The 24,204-nt window shown below is 68.1% G+C and overlaps 2 protein-coding genes across 2 annotated transcripts; both read right to left on the minus strand.

The window, feature by feature from the left end:
- Positions 1 to 1,552: 1,552 nt before the first annotated feature.
- Positions 1,553 to 8,125, minus strand: ZNF385A (zinc finger protein 385A; the record flags this gene model as incomplete). The annotated part of the gene is given in 10 exon segments (XM_082073696.1): positions 1,553 to 1,765; positions 1,768 to 1,857; positions 1,860 to 1,917; positions 2,617 to 2,709; positions 3,354 to 3,517; positions 4,076 to 4,289; positions 5,510 to 5,607; positions 6,376 to 6,472; positions 6,836 to 7,092; positions 7,978 to 8,125. Coding segments are annotated over 10 exon segments (1,296 nt in total). The 3' UTR covers positions 1,553 to 1,688.
- ITGA5 (integrin subunit alpha 5) lies at positions 7,585 to 22,813 on the minus strand. Its single transcript, XM_082073698.1, has 30 exons — positions 22,520 to 22,813; positions 21,411 to 21,538; positions 20,740 to 20,852; positions 20,532 to 20,658; positions 19,979 to 20,040; positions 19,694 to 19,739; positions 19,126 to 19,251; positions 18,297 to 18,341; positions 18,160 to 18,203; positions 17,708 to 17,764; positions 17,482 to 17,534; positions 17,142 to 17,374; positions 16,457 to 16,648; positions 15,779 to 15,824; positions 15,593 to 15,700; positions 15,028 to 15,083; positions 14,759 to 14,928; positions 14,544 to 14,681; positions 13,892 to 13,959; positions 13,596 to 13,746; positions 13,078 to 13,170; positions 12,923 to 13,002; positions 12,283 to 12,363; positions 12,077 to 12,182; positions 11,540 to 11,692; positions 10,854 to 10,972; positions 10,365 to 10,500; positions 9,531 to 9,632; positions 8,927 to 9,046; positions 7,585 to 8,654 (listed from the first exon to the last, which is right to left on the minus strand). Exons 1-30 carry the CDS (start codon positions 22,741 to 22,743, stop codon positions 8,571 to 8,573), a joined length of 3,261 nt encoding a protein of 1,086 aa, XP_081929824.1. The 5' UTR covers positions 22,744 to 22,813; the 3' UTR covers positions 7,585 to 8,570.
- Positions 22,814 to 24,204: the final 1,391 nt, after the last annotated feature.

Below are 24,204 nucleotides of genomic sequence, written 5' to 3' on the forward strand. Positions count from 1 at the left end.
GGGGGTACCCAGGGCGTCCGGGGGGGGGGGTCCCTCTTGCCCTGGGTGGGGGGGACACACATGGACACGTTGGGGGGGGCCCCCCCAAACCTCCTGTCCAGCCCCGCACCTCCTGTACCCCCCCGCCAAAGAACAAAACCAGGAGCTCAAACGTCATCATTTATTGGGGCAAAGCTGGGGGGGGGAACATGGGGACAGGTGGATGCTGGGGGGGGGGACAAGGCTCTGTGACCCCCCCAAATCCTGTCCCCCCCTCACCCCCCTGCCTGCTATTGCTTTGCTTAAATCACAGTATTGACTTGGGGGGGGGAAGACCAGGAAAGTGGGGGGCCAGTGCCAAGTGGGGGGGATAATAAGGAATGGGGTGGGGGGGGGTGCAAGGCGGGGGGGCAGTGCCAGTTGTGGGGCGATAAGGATGGGGGGGGGTGCGTAGTGATAAGAAGGGGGGGCACAGTGATAGTGGGGGGGTGATAAGGGGGGGGTCACAGTGATGGGAGTGCTCAGTGCGGGGGGCACAGTGATCGTGGGGGGCACTAAAGGGAGGGCACAGTGATGGGGGGGGCACAGTGTTGTGGGGCAATACCGGGCTGGGGGGTCGCTATTTACAGGGTGGGGGGTGCCCCGGACCCCCCCCTCATTATTGCAATGGGCTGGGCCAAGGAGGGGGGGGCCCTGGGTTTTGTTTGGGGGGGGGGGGTGAATGGGTCCCCCCACCCGGGGGGTGTGCGGGCTTGCTGCCCTCAGTGCAAGAGGTCATGGCTTGGGGGGGCACCCTGGGGTTGGGGGGACACCCTGGGGTTAGGGGGGACACCCTGGCCGGGGGGGGGGACGGGCTCCCTTCAGCCATCACTGATTGCTTAGCAGATCCCTGAGGTGCCGGGGACACACACACACACACACGCACACACAAAACACTGGGGACCCCCCCGGACCCCCCAATCCCACCCTGGGCTCTGGGGGGTTCCCCGTCCCCGCGGGAGTTGTGCAGTGGGGCCGGGGGGGTGGGGGGAAACTCATCATTATCCTGCCAAATATCCCAATTCCAGTTAAAAAATAGTCACTGAGCCCCGGAGCAGCCGGGGGGGGGGGGCGGGGGGGGGGCTGTTGCCGAGCACGGTTGCTGGGATATGGTTGCTAGGAAACGGTTGCTAGGGACCATTGCTGGGTCCCTCTGTCAGGTGGGGATGTTGGACATGGTTGCCAAGCAACCACTGCTGGGTACCATTGCTGGGTAAACATCATCTCCTGGTTGCCAGGCAACCGTTGCTGGTCCTGTTGCCAGGTAACCGTTGTCAGGCGGGTTACCAGGGAACCATCACGGGGATGGGGGGGGGGGTGTTGCCAGGTAACCATTGCTGGGTGGGTGGGGCCTGTTACCAGGTAACTGTTGCCACGGCAATGCTGTTGCCGGGCAGATTTCCGGTTCCTTCGCCGGGTACCCATTGGTGGCTGGTTGCTGGGCAACTGTTGCCAAGGAACCATTCTGGGATGGTTGCTGGGTAACCGCCCTGCCCGGTTGCCTGGCAACAGTTGCTGGGGTTGCGCTGGGGGGGGGGTGTGCTGGGTGACTGTTGCCAGGTACGAGTTGCCAGGCAACAGTTGCTGGGTGATGCTTTCCAGGTACCACTTGCCTGGTTGCTGGGTACCGGTTGCCAGGTGATGGTTGCCAGGCAACGGTTGCCAGGGGGTCAGTATGGGGAGAAGAGCAGGGGGGCATGTGCGGGGCGCAGGGGCCCGGGCGCGGGGCGCAGCAGCGCGGGGGCCAGGGGGGCCCGGGCAGGAGGGGGGGCCCGGGGGGGCGCAGGGCCAGTGGGGGGGCAGCCATGGCAGCGGCGGCGGCTGCCAGGGCCAGGGGGGCGGCAGCAGCCCCCCCCCCGCCAGGGCCTTGGGCAGCTCCTTGGGGAATGGCAGCGGGGCCTGTGGGGGGGGGGGGGACGGGGGTCAGGGGGGCACCCCCAGAGACCCCTCCCCAGGTACTCCCAGGTCCCACAACCCCCTCTGGGGCACCCGAGATCCCACCCCCTCGTCTCATGGGGCACCCCCAGGAACCCTGTAGATACCCCAGGATACCCCAAGATACCCCCAGGAACCCTATAGATACCCCCAGGATACCCCAAGGTACCCCAGCAACCCTATAGATACTCCCAGAATACCCCCAAGATACCCCAGGAACCCTATAGATACCCCCAGGATACCCCAAGATACCCCAGCAACCCTATAGATACCCCCAGAATACCCCCAAGATACCCCAGCAACCCTATAGATACCCCCAGGATACCCCCAAGATACCCCAGCAACCCTATAGATACCCCCAGGATACCCCCAAGATACCCCAGGAACCCTCTAGATACCCCCAAGATACCCCCAGCAACCCTATAGATACCCCCACTTGTTGGCACCCCCCGTCTCCAGGGTCCCTTCACGGCACCCTATAGATACCCCCAAACATCCTATAGATATTGGGTACCTTATAGATGCTCTTGTCACCCCATAGATAACCCCAAGCACTCTATAGATACCCCCAGTCCCCCCGCCAACCCTATGGGGCACCCCCTGAGATGCCCCCAGTCACCCTATAGATACCCTCAGGCCCCCCCCACCCTATAGCCCCTATACCAGCTCGGGGGGGCTCCGCGGCTTCTTGTGGCGGCTCAGCAGGGGATTGGGCTTCCCGGCCACCCCGTCCCGGTGCCGCCGGCTGGAGATGTGCTGGGGGGGCAAGGGGGGGTCAGGGACCCAGGCGTCCGGGAAGACCCAGGCAGCCGGGAGTAGGGGAGTCAAGTGGAGCTGGGGGGGATCCCAAAAGCATTTGGGGGGGGGCGGGGTCTGGGGTCTTAGGATGGTTTGGGGGGGTCCCATGAGGGTCTGGGGGGGTGTCTGGGGTCCCAGGGGGATTTCGGGGTCCCAGGGGTGTCTGGGGATCCCGGAGGGTTTTGAGGGTCCTGGGAGAGTTTGGGGGGGGTCCTATGAGGGTTTGGGGGGGTGTCTGGGGGTCCTGGGGGATTTGGGGGTCCCAGGGGTGTCTGGGGGTCCCAGGGGGGCTTGGGGGGTGTCTGGGGATCCCAGGGGGTTTTGAGGGTCCTGGGGGGGTCCCATGAAGGGTTGGGAGGGTGTCTGGGGCCCCAGGATGGTTTGGGGGTGTACGACGTTCCCAGGGGGGTTTGGGATTCTCAGGGGGGCTTGGAGGGGTCCCTGGGGTGTCTGGGGGTCCCAGGGCAGTTTAGGGGTCCCTGGGGTGTTTGGAGGTCCCAGGGGGGGTTGGGGGGTCCCTCGGGTGTCTGGGGGTCCCGGGGGGGTTTGCGGGGTCCCTCAGGTGTCTGGGGGTCCCGGGCAGGTTTGGGGGTCCCCGGTACCTGCTTGAGCTGCAGCTCGGAGTTGAGGCGCACGTTGCAGATCTGGCAGTGGAAGGAGCGCTCGGGGGGCTCCGGGGGGGTCCCCGCGGGCCCCCCCGGGCGCGGGAAGGCGCGGATGGGCCCCAGCCCGCTGCGCGCCTCCACCAGCGTCTTGTGCTTCGTGCCTGCGGAACCACAGCTGGGACCCCTGCACCCCCAGACCCCCCTCTGGCCCCAGGGTCCCCACGGCCCCGAGCCCCAAGAGTCCCCGTGTCACCCCCACAGCCCCTGTGTCCCCATGTCCCCATGTCCCTCGTGTCCCCAGGCCCCACAGTGTCCCTGTGTCACCCCCATGTCCCATGTCCCTCATGTCCCCATGTGCCTCGTGTCCCCAGACCCCACAGTGTCCCTGTGTCCCTATGTCCCCAGACCCCCATCCCTCCATTGTCCCCGTGTCACCCCCATGTCCCCTGTGTCCCCATGTCCCTCATGTCCCCATGTCCCTCATGTCCCCAGACCCCACAGTGTCCCTGTGTCCCCCATGTCTGCTGTGTCCTATGTCCCCAGACCCCATCCCTCCATAGTCCCCATGTCACCCCCACGTCCCATGTCCCCATGTCCCTCGTGTCCCCAGGCCTGTGTCTCCCCGTGTCCCTATGTCTCCAGCCCCCCCACCCTCCAGCATCCCCATGTCCCCTGCGTCCCCCATGTCCCCGAGCCCCCCTGTGTCCCCGTGTCCCCACCTTTGTTGTGCGCCTCCAGCTGGGACAGGGAGTTGACGGCCACCTTGCAGAGCGCGCAGTACAGCAGCCGCTTGGCCTTGGCCTTCTCCTCCTCCTCCTCCTCGCCCCCCGGCCCCCCCTGCGCCCCCCCGCCGGCTCTGCGCCCTGGGGGGCACAGTGGGGGGCGAGGGGGACCCGGGGGCGCCGGGGGCAGCGGGGGCGGGGGGCTGCTCGCCTGCAAATTATGGGGGTCAGTGGGATGCACAGGGACCCCCGCCCCGGGGGTGGGGGGGGGACCCAGGCGTCCGGGGGTGTCATAGGGACACGTGGGGACACCCCAGGGTGTGGGGGGACCCAGGGGTGTCATAGGGACATGTGGGGGCACCCCAGGGTGTGGGGGGACACAGGGGTGTCATGGGGACACGTGGGGACACCCCAGGGTCCATGGGGGGACCCAGGTGTCCAGGGGTGTCGTAGGGACACATGGGGCCACCCTGGGGTGTGTTGGGGACCCAGGGTGTCCCGGGGACACTTGGGGGGCTGTGGGGACCCACCTGTGCGCTCAGGCGTGTCTGTGGACGCGGGGGGCTCGGGGGGGTCCCCGCTGTCCCCCCCCCGGCGGGCCCGGGCGGCCTCCAGCCCCTTGAGGCGCCGCGCGTGGCGGTTCCCCTGGTAGTGAGCAGCCGCCTGACTCTGGGGACAGGGGGACAGCGTGTCATCCCCTTGGGGACACCGCGACACCCCCTTGGGGACCCCACTGCACCCCACAGACCCCCCTCTGGGGACCAGGTCACCCCAGAATGTGGCACCTCGTGGACCCCCCCACCCATCCCTGGGGACATGGGACACCCTGGGGACAAGAGTCACTATGTCCCCGTGGGGACATGGGACACAATGAGGACCCCCAAGTTTGGGGACCCTGAAGTCTGGGGACAAGTGTCACCCTGGAGACCCCCACCCTGGGGACATGGGACACCCTGGGGACCCCCACCCTTGGGGACATGAGACCCACAGACCCGCACCCTGGGGACCCCCAAGTTTGGGGACCCTGAAGCCTGGGGACAAGTGTCACCCTGGGGACCCCCACCCTGGGGACATGGGACACCTGAGCACCTGGACCCCCCAAACCAGGGCAGAATCTGGCGGGGGGGGGGACATGCAGATATTGGGGTGGTGGGGGGGTCCCAGGTGTTTGGGGGGGTCCAAGTGCTGGGGTTTTCCAGACACCTGTGGGGGGGTCCAGAGTGCACAGGGGAAGTCCAGGGTGTTTGGGGGGGTCCCAGCTGTTTGGGGGGGTCCTGGGTGTCTGTGGGGGTCCCAGGGGGGGTCCCAGGTGAGGGGGTGTCCCAGGTGCTGGGAGGGTCCCGGATAAGGGGGGTCCCAGCTGTCTGGGGGGGTCCTGGGGGAGTCCTTGGAGGGTCCTGGGAGTCTGGGGGGGTCCGGGAGGGGTCCCACCTGGGAGTTGAAGCGGATCTGGCAGACGCTGCAGGCGATCACGGGGCGCCGGGGCTTGGCCAGCGCGCCCCCCCCAGCACCTTCGGCAGCGGCTCCATCTGCGGCACGGGATGGGGGGGTCACAGGCTGTGGGGGGGACAGCACCCGCATGGCCCCCCCAAAGCCCCCCACCGGGGCATCCCGGTGCTGGGGGGGTGCACGGGGCGGGGGGGGGGGGGACTGGGGGTGCAGTGGGTGCTGTGGGGGTGCAGTGGGTGCTGGGGGGTGCAGTGGGTGCTGGGGGGGGGCTGTGGGTGCCATGGGGTGCAGTGGGTGCCGGGGGAGGCTGTGGGTGCATTGGTTGTGGGGGGGCCTGTGGAGTGCTGGAGGGGGTGGGTGCAGTGGGTTCTGGGGGGCGGTCTGTGGGTGCTATGGGGGTGCAGTGGGTGCTGTGGGGGTGCAGTGGGTTCTGGGGGGCGGGCTGTGGGTGCTATGGGGTGCTGTGGGAGTGCAATGGGTGCTGGGGGGGGGGGCCGTGTCCCGGCTGTTTGTGCTGGGGGGGGGGCCAGGCAGCTGCACCATGTGCCCCCCCCTCCCCATTCCACAGCGCCTCCGGAATCTCCCCCACCCAAACCCGGGGGACCGACTCCACCCGTCCCACCCCCCCATCCGCGGGTGGATTTCAGTGTCCCCCCCCTCCCCCTTACCCCAGCGCGTCCCGTTGCTGCGGGGGGGGGGGGTGACACGGGGAGAGGGGGGGTCCCGGTACGGCGGCCGGGAGGGGGCGGGGCTTCCGCTCCGCACCGGCCTGTGCGCCCCCCCCCGCACCCCCCAATGTCCCCGCAGTGTCCCCGCGTGTCCCCCCCGCCGTGCCCCCCCCCACTCACCGCGGGCAGCGGCGGCAGCAGCCGCAGGGCAGCGGCGGCCGGCTTCGGGCAGCAGGAGGCGGCCGGGGGGGGGCGGCCCCGCGGCCGCAGCATCGCCCTGGGGGGGGACACACGGTCAGACCCCCCACCCCGTTCCCCTTCACCCCCCCGTTCCCGTTCACCCCCCGTTCCCGTTCACTCCACCCCCGGGGGTTGCGGTGTTACCTGTGGGGTGGCGCTGTCCCCGCGTGTCCCCCCCCGCAATGTGTCCCCCCCACCCCCCGCGTGTCCCCCCCCTCTCCGCGCTCAGCGCAGCCAATGGCGCCGCGCAGAAGTGGGGCAGGCGCGGGGTGGGGGGGGGACACACGCATGGGGAGCGGGAGATTCACGTCACACGCGTGTCCCCCCGGCCACGCGTGTCTCCCATATTCTCACACACCTCCCCCCCCAATTCCTCCCACCCGTGTCCGCGCTCGCTCACGTGTCCCCGCTCCACGCGCGTCCCCCCCGCTCCACGCGCGGTTCTGCGCAGGCGCGCCGGCGGGCGGGGACACGCACATGTCGGGACACGCGTGGGCGGGGGCGGGCGGTTGCCGCGGGAACGGGCTCCCCACGCCCCGCCCACGCGCGCCCCAGGCGCAGGGTGGGGGGGAGGGAGGAACCCCGGCGTCCGGGTGGGGGGGGTGGGGTGGGGAGGAACCCAGGCGTCCGGGTGGGGCTGGTCCCCCGTGGGTGCCTCTGATTAGAACAATAACACCCCCGTGTCACCCCCACCCGTGTGTGTCACCCCCCCCACTTTGCACCCTCCCCACCCGGGTCTATGGGGGCAGTTGGAGGGGGTCTGTGGGTCCGTGGGGGTCTGTAGGTGTGGGGGGGGCGTGTGGGGACCATGTGGGGTGTCTATGGGTGCAGGGGTTTGTGGGTCCTTAGGAGGGTCTGTGGGTCCGTGCGGGGGTCTGTGGGTCCATGTGCGGGTCTGTGGGTCCGCGGGGGGGTCTGTGGGTGCTGCGCAGCTGTTCTATGGGTGCAGGGGCCCCCCCGCATCTCCGGGGCGGGGGGGGGGATGAATTATTGATGCCCGACGCGTCCCGGCTGCTAATGAGCCGCTAATGGTGTCACCGGACACCGGGGGCGCTCAACCGTGTCCCCCCCCCCGCCGTGTGTGTCCCCACCCGTGTCCCCTCCCACCCGCCTCCCCGTGTCCCTCACACTGCTCTGGGTTGGACACATTTATTGGGGGGGGGGCCCTGAGGTCGCCCCCCCCCCCCCAAATTAAATACAAACCGAAGCCGCCCCCCCCGCGCTAGTGCAATCACCCCCCGCGGCCCGGGGACACCCTGGGGACACCCGGGGGCACCCTGGGGACAATAGGGGGCGCTGTGTGGGTGTGTGTGTCGTCCCCCCCCCCAAAAAAAAACCAAAACCTTTGGGCGCGGGGTCAGTGCAAAGTGAGGTGCCCGCGGGGGGGACACGGGCAGTGCAGCACACGCCGGGTGACACCACGGTCGGGTGACACCGCGATGGGGGTGACACCGCGATGGGGTGACACCGTGATATGAGGTGACACCAGGTGCCCAAGTGACGCCGCGACCAGGTGACGCCACAACCGGGTGACAACGCGACCGGGTGACACCACGATGGGGGTGACACCAAGTTTCCGAGTGACGCTGCGGCCAGGAGGCACCACAACCAGGTGACGCCACAAGCGGGTGACACCGCGACTGGGTGACACCGCGATACGAGGCGACACCAGGTGCCCAAGTGATGCCATAACCAGGTGACACCGTGATGGGGGTGACACCAGGCACCCAAGTGACGCCACAACCAGGTGACACCGCAGGCGGGTGACACCGCGACAAGGTGCCACCAGACACATCTGTCCCCAGGTCTTATTCCGGCGTGGTGACAGTGACGGTGACAGCACGGCAGTTCCTGGCTTGGTGACGGTGTTGTCACCCCACCGGTGTCCTGAGTGTCCCCATGCTGCCCGGGGTCCAAGCACGACGCTGTCCCCACGGTGTCCCGGTGACAATGCCCCGTGCAGGTTGTGTCACCCGGGCAGTGTCCAAGGGGTCGGTGCCTGGCTCGGTGTCACCCCTGTACCGGTGACACCCGTCCTGGTGGTTCCAGGACCGCCCGGTGTGACAGTCCCCAGCTGGAGGTCCCTGGTGCCCGGTGACACGGGTGACGCGGTGACACCGGTGACACGGTGACGCTCAGGCCTCGGAGGCCGCCTGTGGCTTCAGCTGCGCCTTCTCCATAGCGGTGCCGTAGGGGCCCGAGCGCTTGAAGAAGCCGAGCTGGGGGGGACACAGGGGCCGTGTCACCCCCCGGGGGACACTGAGGTCCCCCATAGTGTCCCCTGTGTCCCCACGTGTCCCCTTTCCCTTCTCACGGACCTCATGCCCTCCATCCCCTGTGCCACCCTGTCCCCTGTGTCTCCTGTGCCACCCACGTCCCTTTTTCCCCTCCCATGTCCCCTGTGCCCTCGTGTCCCCATGCCCCCACTGTCCCCATGTCCCCTGCACCCCCGTGGTCCCCAAAATGCCCCCCCCAAAGCCCCCAGACCCACCTTATAGAGTCCATAGCACAGCAGGGCCAGCAGCAGCAGCCCCAGCAGCACCGACAGCACCACGACCCACACGGGGACACCGCTGGGGTCACCCTGCGCCCACTGCAGCCCCGTCACCACCTGTCACAGGGTCACAGTGTCACCCAGGGTCACCCAATGTCCCACAGCGTCACCCAGTGCCACCCTGTGCCACCCTGTGCCCCACAGTGTCACCCAGCGTCACCTAGTGTCACCTGGTGCCCACTGCAACCCCGTCACCACCTGTCACGGGGTCACAGTGTCACCCAGTGTCACCGTGGACCCACCGCACCCCCCGTTACCACCTGTCACGGGATCACAGTGTCACCCAGTGTCACCGAGTGCCGCCCTGCCACCCCACAGTGTCACCCAGTATCACGCAGTGTCACCCAGTGTCACCCTGTACTCACCGCAGCCCCGTCACAGTGCCACCCAGTGTCATCCTGTGCCCACCACCCCGTCACCACCTGCCACCCACAGTGTCATCCCCAGTGTCACCGTCACCCCCAGCGTCCCCAGCGCCCTCGGGAGACACCCCCCCCCCCCCCCACCCTCTGATGTCCCCCGGCGTGTCCCCCCGTGTCACCTGCAGCCGCTGCCGGGGGTAGTGCTGGGGATGCACTCGGTACGGCAGCCGCAGCACCCGGAACTCGGCCTCGCAGCGCAGGGACGGCGCCCGCGCCTGCGCCTGCACCCACGGGTGGGCATGGACACGGTGTCAGTGCCACGGCACCCATGAGTGGGCATGGACACGGTGTCAGTGCCACGGCACCCATGGGTGCGCATGGACACGGTGTCAGTGTCACAGCACCCACGGGTGGGCATGGACACGGTGTCAGTGTCACGGCACCCATGGGTGCACACAGACACCCATTGACACCCATGGGCACCCACCAAGACCCACAAGCACCCACAGGACACCCACAAGGCACCCACTGACGCCTGTGGGGCACCTATGGACACCCCCAAACACCCCCAGGGCAACCCCAAACACCCACGGACACCCACAAACACCCATGGACTCCCACAAACACCCATGGACACCCCCAAACACCCCAGACACCCATGGACTCCCACAAACACCCACAGACACCCGTAGACAACCCTAAACACCCACGGACACCCACAAACAACCTCAGACACCCCCAAACACCTCCAGACACCCCCCAACACCCACAGACACCCCTGGACACCCCAAAACACCCACAGACACCCACAGAGGACTGTGGGCACCTGCACCCATGTGGGACCCCAGGGTGCCAGGGGACCCACTGACGCCCCCCCCAACCCCCCCCCTACGGGGACAAGGGCACCCCCACCCTGGGGGGCTGGGGTACAAGGGGTCCCTGGAGGGGGGGGAGCAGGATTCTGGGGACTGGTTGGGGTGGGGGGTCCCTGGGGGGGTCCCAGGGGGTCTCACCTGGCGGGGGGGGGGCGCGCGCAGGCGCAGGTCCAGGCGCAGGGTCACCCGCTGCTGCTTGTCCAGCCCCCCCATGGGGCAGCTCAGCCGGAAACACTCGGCCTCGGGGCACCCCTGTGTCACCCCCATGTCACCACCGTGTCACCCACAGTGGGGACAGCAGCCCCAGGGGTCACCCATAGTGGGGACATTCCCCCATGTCACCCACGATGGGGACACTGGCCCCAGCTGTCACTCACAGTAGCGTCACCCAAAGTGGGGTGACCCCCCCATCACCTGCAGCAGGGACATCCACCCCCATGTGTCACCTGCCTTGGGTGGGGACAGCACCCACCCCTGGGGACAGCACCCCTGGGGAGGCACGTGACAGCCTGGGGGTGTCACAGGGTGGGACAGGGACAATAGGGGACATGGGGACATGGGGAGGGGGGACATGGGCACAAGTGGGGACAGAGACAAGAGGGGACATGGGGAGAGGAGGACACTGACCAGGGTGTGGGGGCTGTGGGGGGGACACTGCCCCATGTGTCCCTCGTGTCCCTTGTGTCCCTCGTGACGGTGTCCCCTGTGTCCCTGCGCTGCAGAACGTGCGACTCCGGGCTCTGCTCCTGTTGGGGGGACAGCTCTGGGGACAGCCCTGTGGGACAGCCCTGGGGACAACCCTGGCACCCCCTGCTGTCCTCCCTCCCCCCACCTCCCCGTGCCACCCGTGTCCCCTATCGGTGTCCCCCAGCCCTCCCAGTGCTGCTCATGTCACCCAGTGTCACCTGCCTTGGTGCCACCTGGTGCGCCAGTACCCCCAGTGCCCTGTTTCCTGGTGTCACCCAATGTCCCAGCACCCTCCAGTACCCCTGGTGTCCCCAGTGCCCCATCTCCCAGTGCCACCCAATGTCCCCAGTGTCACCTAATATCCCCAGTGCCACCCAGTGGCCCTCAGTCCTCTATCAGCCAGCGCCACCCAATGTCCCCAGTGCCATCCAGTGCCCCATCCCCATCTCCCAGTGCCACCCAATGTCCCCAAATGTCTCCAGTGCCTCTCAATATCCCCAGTGTCACCCACTGTCCCCCAGTCTCCTATCGGCCAGTGTCACCCAATGTCCCCAGCCCCCTCTAGTACCCCCAGTGCCCCATCTCCCAGTGCCACCCGATGTCCCCAGTGTCCCCCGTGTCCCCACCGCCAGGCGCAGGCTGTCCATGGGGTGGCTGGCAGAGCAGTTGCGGGGACCCGAGTGGCCGATGACGTAGAGCAGCGGGTGGCCGCGGTGGCTCAGGGGACAGCTCAGCTCCAGGGTCCCATGGCTGATGGCGCTGGGACCCTCGTTCACCACCTGGTGGTACCAGGGAGGGGACATGGGACATTGGAGGATCACCCATGGTGTGGGGACATGGGAACACTTGGGGTCAGGGATATGGGGACCCCCAGGACTGGGGACAGGAGCACCTTTGGGGTTTTGGGGACATGGGGATCCACAGGCAGATTTGCGCTTGGGGACATGGGCACCCCTGGTTTTGGGGACATGGGGACGCCCAGGGTTGGGACATGGGACAGCCATAGGGACAGGGACATGGGGACCCTAGGGTTTGGGACACAGGGACCACAGTGGTGGGGACAGGGACACACCCAGTGTTGGGGACACAGGGACCCTAGGGTTGGGGACACAGGGACCCCGGTGTTGGGGACAGGGACCCCCCGGTGTTGGGGACACCCCCACCTCATAGACGTGCTCCACGGGTGGCCCCAGGTCCTGCAGCCGCTGCGGTGGCCGCTCGGATGCCCACACCCCCTCGGGGATGGTGACAACGTCAGGCCGGGACACCCTGAGGTTGGGGACACCGCGGGGGGGGTCAGGCAGGGCCCATGGCCCCGTGTCCCCCCGTGTCCCCCCGTGTCCCCCCGTGTCCCCATGGTGACACTCACCCGAAGACCGAGAGGCGCGTGGCCGCGCGCACCTCCAGCGGCACCGGCACCACCGCGCTCTGCGAGTTGTTGGCGTTCTTGCTGCCGGGTAACGGGGGGGTCATGGCATGAACCCCCCCCCACGGAATGGGGATACCCCTGGTGGGAATGGGGACACCCCCACTGGGAACGGGGGCACCTCCATTGGGACTGGGGACACCCACATTGGGAATGGGGACCCCCCCACTGAGAACGGGGGCACCTCCTCGGGATTGGGGACACCCACCTTGGGAATGGGGACACCCCCACTGGGAATGATGGCACCCCTTGGAATTGGGGACATTCCAAAGGAATTGGGGACACCCCCCCACTGGGATTGGGGACACCCCCACTTGGAACAGGGACACCCCCTCAGGATTGGGGACACCCCACTGGGATTGGAGACACCCCACTGGGATTGGAGACACCCCCAAAGGGATTGGGGACACCCCCCCCAGTACTGGGGACACCCCCTCAGGACTGGGGACACCCGCCTTGGGGACACCCCAAATCTAAACCCCCGCCCAGTGTGACACCCCCCCCAACCCATCCCCAAGGGGACACCCTCATTATTGGGACCCTCCCCCCAATTTTGGGGACCCCCCCCATGTGCCCCCCCCACCTGCGGATCTGCAGCTCGAACCGGACGCTCTTGCTGCTGTCGCTCAGCTGGGGGATGGTGAAACGCAGCCCCCCCCAGATCTGTGGGCAGAATGGGGGGGTCAGACCGGCCCCCCCCGCACCCCCTGCCCCCCCCGCCGTGTACCCCCCACTTACACTGGCCCCCGCCTTCATGGGGTTGCCCAGGTCGCAGACGAGGGGGCTGGAGCCGTTGCCCCCCCCCAGCTCACAGCTCAGTGCTGAGAAGTTCTGGGGGGGCACAGGGGGGGTGTCAGAGGTGCTGGGACCCGCAGGGGTTGGGGGTACCCACAGGCACCCCCCCCAGGGACACCCCTGTGTATTGAGGAGACACCCAGATGCACCTCACCCCATATCTGGGGGGCACCCACTGACCCCCCCCAGGCACCCATGGGTCCCCCCAACACTCTCCTGACTCCCCCTGCACCCCCAGGCACCCCCAACCCCCCCCGGAGCAGGAGACACCCCCTGACCCCCCCAATACCCAGGGACCCCCCCAATACCCTGGGACCCCCCCAGGCACCCCCTGACGCCCCCTGGAGCAGGGGACACCCCCTGACACCCCCCAATACCCAGGGACACCCCCAGGGACCCCCTGGCCCCCCCAATACCCGGGGACACCCCCAGGGACACCCCAGGGACCCCCCTGCACCCACCCCGTGTGGGTGCAGCACCCCCGTGTACTGCGCGTTCGGGGGGGGCCGCACGTGCAGCTCGGCCTCGTACGCCCCCCCCTCGCCCTGGTTGCGGGCGTTGAAGGTCAAGTTCAAGCTGTTGCGGTCCCCCAGGTACACGGCGCGACGGTCCCTGCCGGGGGGGGACACTGTGTCACAGTCACCCTGCGCCAGGGTCCCCCGTGTCCCCAGACCACCGTGGGACACCCAGACCCCCCCCGGGCCACTTCCTGGGACCCTCGGACCCACTTGTCCCCTCTGTCCCCCTCCCCGCTTACGCAGACGCCTCCAGCTGCAGGTCGGGCACACAGATGTTGTCCTCCCCGCAGTCCAGCTGGATGTGAGCCTGGGGACATGGGGACATGATGGGGACACAGGGGGACATGGGGGTGTTGGGGGACATTGGGCTGATAGGGGCACAAGGGCAAGGGGGGGGACACAGGGACATGGGGGCATGAGGACACGCAGGTGATGGGGACATGGGGGTGATGGGGGACATGGGGGTGATGGGGGACATGGGGACAGGGGGGACGTGGGGGACAAGAGGACAGGGGGACGTGGGGATGATGGGGGACGTGGGGATGATGGGGGACGTGGGGATGATGGGATTGATGGAGGACATGAGGACAGGGGGGTAATGGGGGACATGGGGATGATGGGGGACATGGGGATGATGGGGGACATGGCGTCATGGGGACAATGGGGGGCATGCGGATGATGGGGGACATGAGGGTGATGGGGGACATGAGGTTGATGGGGGACATGGGGACAGGGGGGACAGGGGGCACATGGGGACACTGAGTGATGCAGGGGACAATGGGTGACACGGGGCAGTGGGTGGTGCAGTGACAATGGGTGATAGGGGACAACGGCTGATGCAGGGGACAGCGGGTGGCCAGGGGGTGAAAGGGGTGACGGGGTGACCGTCACCTTGGCCTCCAGGCGGGTGCGGGTCTGCGCCGCCAGCACCGGGTGCAGCCCGTGGGCGTCGGGGGGCGCGTGGGGGTCCAGGGCGAAGCTCAGCCCCACGGCGATGGGCGACAGCTTGTCCCTGAACTCCGACTCGTTCTGCGGGGTGGGGGGGACACACGGTGACAAACCGGGGACGGGGGTGTCCCATCCCACCCCCCCCGATCCCGGCATACCCGCAGGAACACGGGCAGCGTGCGGCAGCGGGTGCCGGCGCCGTTGGGGACGTTGGGGACGTTGGGGACGGGCAGGGTGAGGGTGCGGGTGGGCTGCCCCCCCCGCAGGAACAGCGCCCGCCGCCCCCCCACGGGCTTGACTGTGTCCACGCTCAGCTCCACCGAAAAACCTTTGTTTTGGGGGGGACACAAACACACCCATGTCAGGTGGCCCTGATGTGGGTGTCCCCCCGCTCCATGTCACTTGTCCCCCCCCCGCTGTGACTCACCGATGGAGCTCGGGAGGTGACGCCCCGAGGCGTTGAGGCAGAAGCTGACGTTGATGCTGGGGGGGGGACACACGGGGGGGCACCCATGGGACCCCACATCCCCCTCCCGGTGTCCCCGCTCCAACCCTAATTGTCCCCAACACCCCTGGGTGTGTGTCCCCCCCAGCCAGGTCCCCACCTCCCCTCAGGGACCCCCCCTGGCACCCCCCCCAATGGTGTCTCCCAATGTCCCCAAGCCACCCCGTGACCTCTTGCTACCCCCAGGCCACCTCCCTCAGTGCCCCTGTGTCCCCTGGGTTGTCCCCAAGCCCACTGTGCCACCCCCATGTCCCCCTCAGTGTCCCCATGTCCCTGGGAAACCCCAAGTGGCCCCCAGTGTCCCCAGCCATTTGGTTCCCCCCCAATAATGTCCCCCCCCCAGTGTCCCTCCTATCCCCAAGCCCCCACCTGACCCCTTGGTGGCCATTGGAGACTCTGGGGACACCCTGAGTGTCCCCAAGCCCTCCCACCCACGGTCCCCCCACCCAGGAACCCCCGCGGCTGCGTCCCCCGCAGTGTCACCCACCAGGGGACGTGGTGGCCGGTGGGCTCCAGGACGCAGCCGCGTTCCTCGGGGTTGAACATGGTGGGGAAGACGCTGAGCGCGGCGCTGGCGTGGACGATGGGGCGGCCCCTGGGGACAGCGCGTCAGGGACGGGGGGGACACCCTGGGGACACCCCGGGGACATCCACCCCCACCAGTGGCACCCACCTGTACACCACGGCCGTGTCCTCCCCAAACGCGCCCACCAGGAGATCTGTGGGGACAAGGGATGGGGTGTCAATAGATGGGGGACATATGGGGCTGGGTGGCCACAGTATTCCAGGTGTGGTCTCCCCAGGGCAGAGCAGAGGGGCAGGAGAACCTCTCTGACCTACTGACCCCCCCCTTCTAACCCACCCCAGGTCCCATTGGCTTCCTGGCCACAAGGGCCCAGTGCTGGCTCAGCCCACAGCACCCGGGATTCCCAGCTGGTCTCCCATCCAAGTACTGACCGGGCCCGACCCTGCTTAGCTTCCAAGGGCATTCTCAGGGTGCTATGGCTGTATATATTATATACATATATATGTTCCCCAAGTATATCCTGATAATATCTGAACTAAACCCTTTTTCCAAGGGCAGAGTAGAGGGGCAGGAGAACCTCTCTGACCTACTGACCCCCCCTTCTAACCCACCCCAGGTCCCATTGGCTTCCTGGCCACAAGGGCCAGCGCTGGCTCATGGTCACCCTGCTGTCCCCAGGACCCCCAGGTCCCTTCTCACCGCTCCAACAGCTCATTCCCAACTTACACTGGAACCTGGGGTTGTTCCTGCCCACATTCAAGACTCTACACCTGCCCTTGTTCTATTTCATTCCCCTCCCGTCTCTCCAGCCTGTCCCCCCCTTACCCGGGTAGCCGTTGCCGTCCAGGTCGGTGTCCCCGCGCAGGGCGGCTCCGAAGAAGTCGGGGTGATGCCGGGGGCCCCAGTGTCCCCGCAGCTGCTGGGCAGGTTCTGGGTGCAGCCCCGTGGCCCCCCCGCGGTAGATGTAAACCGCCCCCTGCTGGCCCTCCACGCCCAGGGGGGCCCCCACCGCCACGTCTGCGACAAGATGCTCGGTGAAGGGGGGGCACAAGGGACATGGCCCCCCCGAACCTCCATGTGCCCCCCCATGTCACCCTATAGCCCAGGGAACCCCCCTGATCCCCCCCCCGAACCCCCCTGTGCCCACCCATGTCACCCTATAGCCCAGGGACCCCCCCCGCTCCCTCTCCCTGAACCCTCCTGTGCCCCCCCTGTACCCACCCATATCACCCTATAGCCCAGGGACCCCCCCCCATTCCCCCCTGTGCTCCCCCGTATCCCCCTGTGTCACCCTATAGCCCAAGGACAACCCCATGTCCCCCCACCCCGAACCCCCTGTGCCCCCCCATACCCTCCCATGTCCCCCTGTAGCCCAGGGATCCCCCCATGCACCCCTGTGCCCCCCCATGTCACTCTATAGCTCAGGGACCCCCCTATTCTCCCCCTCCCCAAACACCCCTGTGCCCCCCCATACCCCCATGTCACCCCCCCAGTGCCCCCCAGCACCTACCGTTGAACCCATCAAGGTCAATGTCACCCAGGGGGGCGATGGCGCTGCCGAAACGCCCGAACTCCTGGGTCCCCGTGAGCTCCATGGTGGGGGCGGGAGCCATGCCGGGGGGGTCGGGGGGTGGGGTGTCCCCCCCCCGCTGCAGGTACAGGTACACCCTGCCCACCTCCTGCACCCGGCCCCCCCCGCTGCGTGCCATGAACAGGGGGGCCCCCACCAGCAGGTCCGTCAGCCTTTTGGGGGAAGGGGGGGGAGATAATCAGCACCCGCCTTGTGAAGCCCTGGGGTGCAGGGGGGCACCCATGGGTGCCTGATGGGGGCTGGGGGGGGACACACTCACCCATCGTTGTTCACATCAGTGGCTGCCACCGCGTAGCCGAAATACGCTGCCATCTGGGGGGGCGGCGTGGGGTGAAGGGGGGCACCCCCACCCTCAATGGGTGCCCCCCACCCTCTGTGGGGCCCCCCCATCCACTGTGGGTGCTCCCAATAAATATGGTGACCCCAACTTCAATGGGTGCCCCCCACCCTGTATGGGGACCCTAAAAGAGCCCCCCCAGGCCCACCTGCTCTCCCGAGAAGTTGTAGAGAGATCTCATGTTGGTGCCATTGAGGATGGTGACCTGGGGACATGGGGACATAGAGGGGGACACTGCGGTTGCAGCCATGGGATGCGGGCAGCCAGGCCCCCCAGTGTCCCCTGTCCCCCCAGACATGTCCCCCATGCCCACCTGTGTCCCCTCATGTCCCCTGTGCCCCCAGGTTCCCCCATCCCCTGTCCCCACGTCCCCTATTCCTCCATGTCCCACATGCCCCTGTCCCCCATGTCCCCATGTGTTCCTCATGTCCCCATCCCCCTGTGTCCCCTGTCCCCTTATGTCTCCTGCCCCCCCCCCATGTCCCCTGGCCCCCCTGTGTCTCCTGGCCCCCCATATTCCCCATGTCCCCTGTGTCCCCTGCTCCCCCCATGTCCCCCCCGTGTCCCCATCCCCCAGTGTCCCTGTCCCCACAGCCTTACGTAGCCATAGGTGAGGTTGCCCTTGGGGACACCAGCCACGAAGTCTACAAGGGACAAAGTGACCTCGTCAGGGATGTCCCCAGGCAGGGGGGCTGTGACACCCCCGTGTCACCCCCCAGCACCCTGGTGATACCCACCTTGTGTCGTGTCCCCGCTGAACTCGCCGACTGCCACTGAGTAGCCTGAGAGGGGGGGAGAGATGTCACCTGCATTGTCACCCGTGCCACTGATGTCACCCTGTCCCCATGCCCTTGTACCCCCATGTCCCCATCTCCTGTGTCCTCACGTCCCCCTTGTCCCCATGACCCCTGTGTCCTCATGTCCCACATGCCCCATGTCCCCTGTCCCCCCGTGTCCCCCATCCCCTGTCCCCTCATGTCCCCACACCCATGTTCCCATGTATCCATGTCCCCTTGTCCGTGTCCCCATGCCCCTGTCTCTGTCCCCCCATGTCCCTGTCCTAGTACCCCATGTCCCCATGCCCATATCCCTTATGATCCCATACCCCTGTCCTCCCACGTCCCCATGCCCATGTACCCCATGTCCCCTTGTCTGTGTCCTCATGTCCCTATGTCCCCATGCCCATGTCCCTATGTCCCCACACCCCTGTTCTCCCATGTCCCCAGGCTCATGTCCCCCATGTCTCCTTGTCTGTGTCCCCATGTCCCTATGTCCCCATGCCCATATCCCTTATGACCCCATGCCTGCCCTCTCATGTCCTCATGTCCCCATGCCCCTGTCCTCCCATGTCCCCACGTTCCCATGTCCCCATGCCCCTATGTCCCCATTCCCCTGTCCCCCCAGGTCCCCATGCGCGAGTCCCCGTATCCCCTTGTCTGTGTCCACATGTCCCCACGCCCCCATGCCCCTGTCCCCCCAGGTCCCCATGCCCATGTCCCTTATGACCCCATGCCTATGTCTCCCCTGTCCCCATGTCCCCAACCCCCAGTGTCCGTGTCCCCAGACCCATGTAGCTGTCATCGTGCGTGGGGGCCGCCTGGCGCGTCTGCAGCTGCCCGGCCACCTCCTGGATGAAATACTCGGGGTAGCTGGAGGCCGCGATCTGCTCCTGCGTGGCTGACATCACCTGCCCTGGGGACGGGGGCTCAGCACGGGGGCCAGAACACGGGGGGGCAGAACCCGGGGGGGGGGGTCCAGAACCCGGGGGGCGGGGTCCAGAACCCGGGGGGTCTGTCATTCAGGGACCATGGGCAGGCAGGGGGACAGGGACATGTAGGGACAGGTAGGGACAGGTAGGGGTGTTTAAGGACAGGCGGGGACAGGGATGGGCAGGGACAGGGACAAGAAGGGACAGGGATGGGCAGGGGGACAGGGATGGGCATGGACAAAAAGGGACAGGCAGGGACAGGGACACGGGGACACAGGGACATGGGGACACAGAGATGGGCAGGGACAGGGACACAGAGACACAGGGACACGGGGACACAGGGATATAGGGAAATGGACACAGGGACATAAGGACACAGGGACACAGGGACATAAGGACACAGGGACACGGGGACAGGGGTCTCACCTTGCCAGAAGTAGCTGCCGGGCCCCCCCAGGAGCACCCGTCCCGTCTGCAGAGAGACCCGGGGGGGGCCTGAGCCTGGGGCACCCATAGGGACCCCCCACATCCCCTATATGACCCCAGACCCCTAGAGACCCCCCCCACCTCATAACCCCCAATAGACCCCCCCACCCCACTACCCCCATACCCCTGCCCCCCAACCTCCCCCAGCCCTGTGGGTCCTGCTCCCCCATCCCCATGTCCCCCCCATGTCCCCTTGTCCCCCCCATGACCCCCCTGTGCCCCCACCTGGGTGAACTCGGCGCTGAACCCCCCCTGGCAATATCCCTGCCCGGCTGCAGAATTCAGGTCTGTGGGGAGATGGGGGGCAGTTGGGGGGGGTCTATGGGTGCTGATAGGGGTTATGGGGGTCTCACTCCCCCCAGAATGTCAGGGTGGGGGGACCCATTGGTGCTGATGGGGGTTATGGGGGTGTCAGGTTGGGGGGGGCCCATTGGTGCCAATGGGGGTTATTAGGAGTGTTACCCCCCCCAGGGTGTCAGGCTGGGGGCGCCTTGGGTGCTCATGGGGGTGGCTGTGGGGACAGGGGGGGCAGTTGTGGGGACCCATGGGTGCTGATGGGGGTTATGGGGGTGTCACCCCCCCCCCAGGGTGTCAGTCTGGGGGGCCCATGGGTGCTGATGGGGGTATCACCCCCCCCAGGGTGTCAGGGTGGGGGGCCCATTGGTGCTGACGGGGGTTATGGAGGTGCCACCCCTGGGTACCAGCCCGGGGGGGAGATGCCCAGCGGTGCCACCCATGGGTGCCAGGGGGGCCTGGGGGGGGCACGGGGGGGTCCCACCTGAACGACAAGGCGCGTATTCCACGAACTTGGAGAAGTTGCCAATGGAGAGGAAACAGGTGCCCACCGGCTCCTGACCCCCCCCGTCCTCCTTGGGGGGGCTCCAGCTGTACAGGGGGGCACAGGCCTGGGAGGGGGACAAGGGGGGGTCACAGGGGATGAGCACACACCCCCTGCCCCCCCCCTTATCCCCCGTGTCCCCCCGTACCAGGATGGAGCCGTTATGCGCCCGCACGGTGGCCCCGAACCACTGCAGGGACTTGAACTCCACGGGGTCGGGGGTCTCGGTGCTGTTGCCCCCAAAGTCGTGGGTGCGGGTCCCTGTGTGTGGGGGGACACCAGGGGTCACTGGCACCTGCTGCTGCAGCACCCATGGGGCCCCCCCCGTGGTTAATGTGTGTCCCCCCCGACTCTGGGTTTATCATTAACCAGGCAGGACAAGTGCCCGGTTGCAGGGACAAGGCCATGGGAGGGGACACGTGGCTGTGGGGGACGATGACGTGGGGCTGGGGGGGCCCGTGGGGGGCTACTGGGGTCCTATGGGTGCTGGGGCCCAGTCCCCAGTCATGCCCATCCCTGTCCCCACGCAGTGTCTGTCCCCAGGCCTGGGGGGTCTTGTCCCCACGTGTGTCCTCGTCGCCGTTCCCAACCCGTGTCCTGCCCAAGGGGGTCCCATCCCCACCCGTGTCCTTGTCCCTTTCCCCGTGCGCGGGGGGTGGGTCCTGTCCTCGCCTGTGTCCCTGTCCCCTGCAGTGTCCCCATTCTGTCCCCATGCCCAAGGGGGTCCTGTCCCCTCCCAGTGTCCTCGTCCCCACCCTGTCATCATGCCCAGGGCATCCCGTCCCCACCCGTGTCCCTGTCCCCCCGGTGTCCCCGTACCGATGTGGTCGAAGTCGATGGGGGTGCAGTCGCCAGTGGGGGGCCAGGGGCAGTGGTACACGGCCCCCCCCTGGGTGACATTGGGCTGGCTCGTGTTGGCCTTGGGGGCACCCACCAGGATGCTGACGCTGTGGGGGGGTCAGGGGATGCTCAGGGTGGGGACTGTCCCCGTGGGAACACGGTGGCTGTCACCCCAGGGCACCCAGGAGGTGGGGGTGTCCTGGGGGGGGACGACACACCTTTGTGTGTCCCCCATGGGCCCCTCTGTCCCAGCCCATGGGGCCGGGCCGGGGTGACCCCTTCCGGGGTGGAGGGACAACACCCAGGAGCACCCAGGATCCGGGGGATGGTGGGTGCAGAGGGGCCGCGGACACCCCTCCCGTGTCTTGGGTGGGGGGGCCCAGCATGCCCGGGACGCCTGGGTCTCCCCCTGGGTGCGGGTCACGCGTGGGCGGAGGGGGGGGTAGGGCCGTACCCGGACGCCTGGGTTCCCCCGGAGCCTCCGCCGCCCCCCGGGGCAGCTCCCGGCTCCGGTTACAGGAAACGCTCCGGCCGGGGGCAACGGGGCCCCGGGACCCCCGGCGGGGGCCGGCGCGGGGCGGGGGGCGCGGAACCGGAGCCGGGAACGGGGTTGAGTCCCCGCCCGGTGCCCCCGGCCCCGCCGGAGCCCCCCGGTCCCGCCCCGTTCCCGTTATCCTGCCCCAGTCCCGGTTCCTGCTTCCCATTCCCGGTTCCCATTTCCCCGTCCCGCCCCCGTGTCCCGTTCCCGTCCGTTCGTCCCGGTTTCCCATTTCCAGTTCCCGCTGCCCCATTCCCGTTATCCCGCCCCACTCCCCCGGTTCCCGCCCCGGTGTCCCGTTCCCGTCCTTCCGTCCGTCCCGGTTTCCCACTCCCGGTTCCCGCTGCCCCATTCCCGTTATCCCGCCCCGCTCCCGGTTCCCGTTCCCCGCCCCGCTCCGGGGGCCGCTCCCGGTCCCGCCCGTTCCCCGTTCCCCATCCCGCTCCCCGTGTCCCCGGTTCTTGTCCCCTGCCCAGTCCCCGGGGCCGCTCCCGCCCCGTCCCGTTCCCGTTCCCCGTCCCGTTCCCGGTCCCGGTGCCGTTCCCGGTACCTGCGGGGTTCGGGCAGGTAAAAGTCCAACGCGAAGCCGAAGAGGGACCCGGGGGCCCCGCGGAAGGAGACGGGCCGCGACGCCTCCAGGTTGAACGCAGCGACCGGCAGCAGCACCGGCAGCAGCACCGGCAGCAGCACCGGCAGCAGCACCGGCGGCAGCACCGGCGGCAGCACCGGCGGCAGCGGCCGGGCCCGGGGGCGGCGCGGGGGGGCCGGGGCCATGGCGGAGCGGGGCTGGCCGGGCTCGGCGCTGCCTCCCGCTCCCGAGTCCCCTCGGAAAGTGCCCGGGGGGGGCCCGGGCCGCCCCGCCCCGCCGTGACTCACCGGGGAGGAGCCAGAGCCCCGACGGGCACCGGCACCGCACCGGAGAGGGACGGGGGCACGGGGAGCGGGGACATCCCGGGGGGAGAGGGACATTCTGGGGGGAGTGGGACATCAGGGACCGGGGAACTCCGGGTACACAAGGACATGAGGGACTGGGACACCCCGAGGGCACAAGGACATGAGGGACTGGGACACCCCGGGAACACCGGGACATCCTGAGGGGAGCGGGACATCAGGGGCCGGGACACTCGAGGGACACTGGGACACACCGGAGGGACCAGGATGTCGGGGACTGAGATGCACTGGGACACTCTGGAGGGATGGGGACATCAGGGATTGGGACACAAGGGCACCCCAGTGACTCCAGGAGGGACCGGACACTGGGAACAGGGACATTGGGGGGACACTAGTGGGACCGGGACACCAGGAATTGGGACAGCTGAGGGGACCGGGACAGTGGGAACAGGGATACTGGGGACCAGGACACTTGAGGGACACTGGGAAGGACTGGGACACACTGGGGTGAATGGGACACTATGGGGACACTGGGAGATGAGGGGAGATAGGGCCCGGGTGGCAAGGGGACACTGGGGACTGGGACACTGGGAGGGGAAGTGGGACACTGCACACAGGACACCAGTGAGGGGACTGGGAGATGGGGGATGAGGCCCCAGGTGACATGGGGGGTAACAGGACAACAGGGGGACACGGGGGACATGGGGGGAGCAGGACAGCAGGGCGTGCTGGGACACAGGACACTAGGGGTCCTGGGACACTGAGGGGACAAAGGGACACAGGGTGAGACTGGCATGAGGGGACACGGGGGGAACACGTGGGGACACGGGACAGGGGGGTGGGCGTGGAATGGGCCACTGGGGATGGGACAGCTGGGGGGACACGGGGCTGGGGGCGGAGGGGGAAGGGGACACGGAGGGGGAAGGGGACACGGAGGGGGAAGGGGACACGGAGGGGGGCCGGGGGGGCGGATCCGGCTGCCGCTTCCTGGAAGGAACCAGCGGAAACAGGGCCGGAGCTGGAGCGGTTCCCACGCGGCGCTGGAGGGGGGGAGACACGGGGGACACTGCGGGGGACACGCACACACCCCCCAGCACCCCAGGACCCCGCGAGGGGCGGGGGGGACCCGCGCGTGCTCCCCCCCGGGGTCACCTTTGTTGTCCCCACGCCAGCGTGCGCCCCTCCAGGTGGGTTCCCCCCCACCCCCAGCCTTGGATCCCACCAGCGTGGGACTCCCCCCGGAGTGGGACCCCCCTCCCCAGCAGCCCCGTGCGAGGGGCCGGGGGCCTCGCACGCCGCCGGCGGGGGGGCCACATTCCTGTGCTGCTGATGCAATGGGGCCGC

Source organism: Streptopelia decaocto (genome assembly GCF_964273445.1).
Source record: "Streptopelia decaocto genome assembly, chromosome: 27".
Lineage (NCBI taxonomy): Eukaryota > Metazoa > Chordata > Aves > Columbiformes > Columbidae > Streptopelia > Streptopelia decaocto.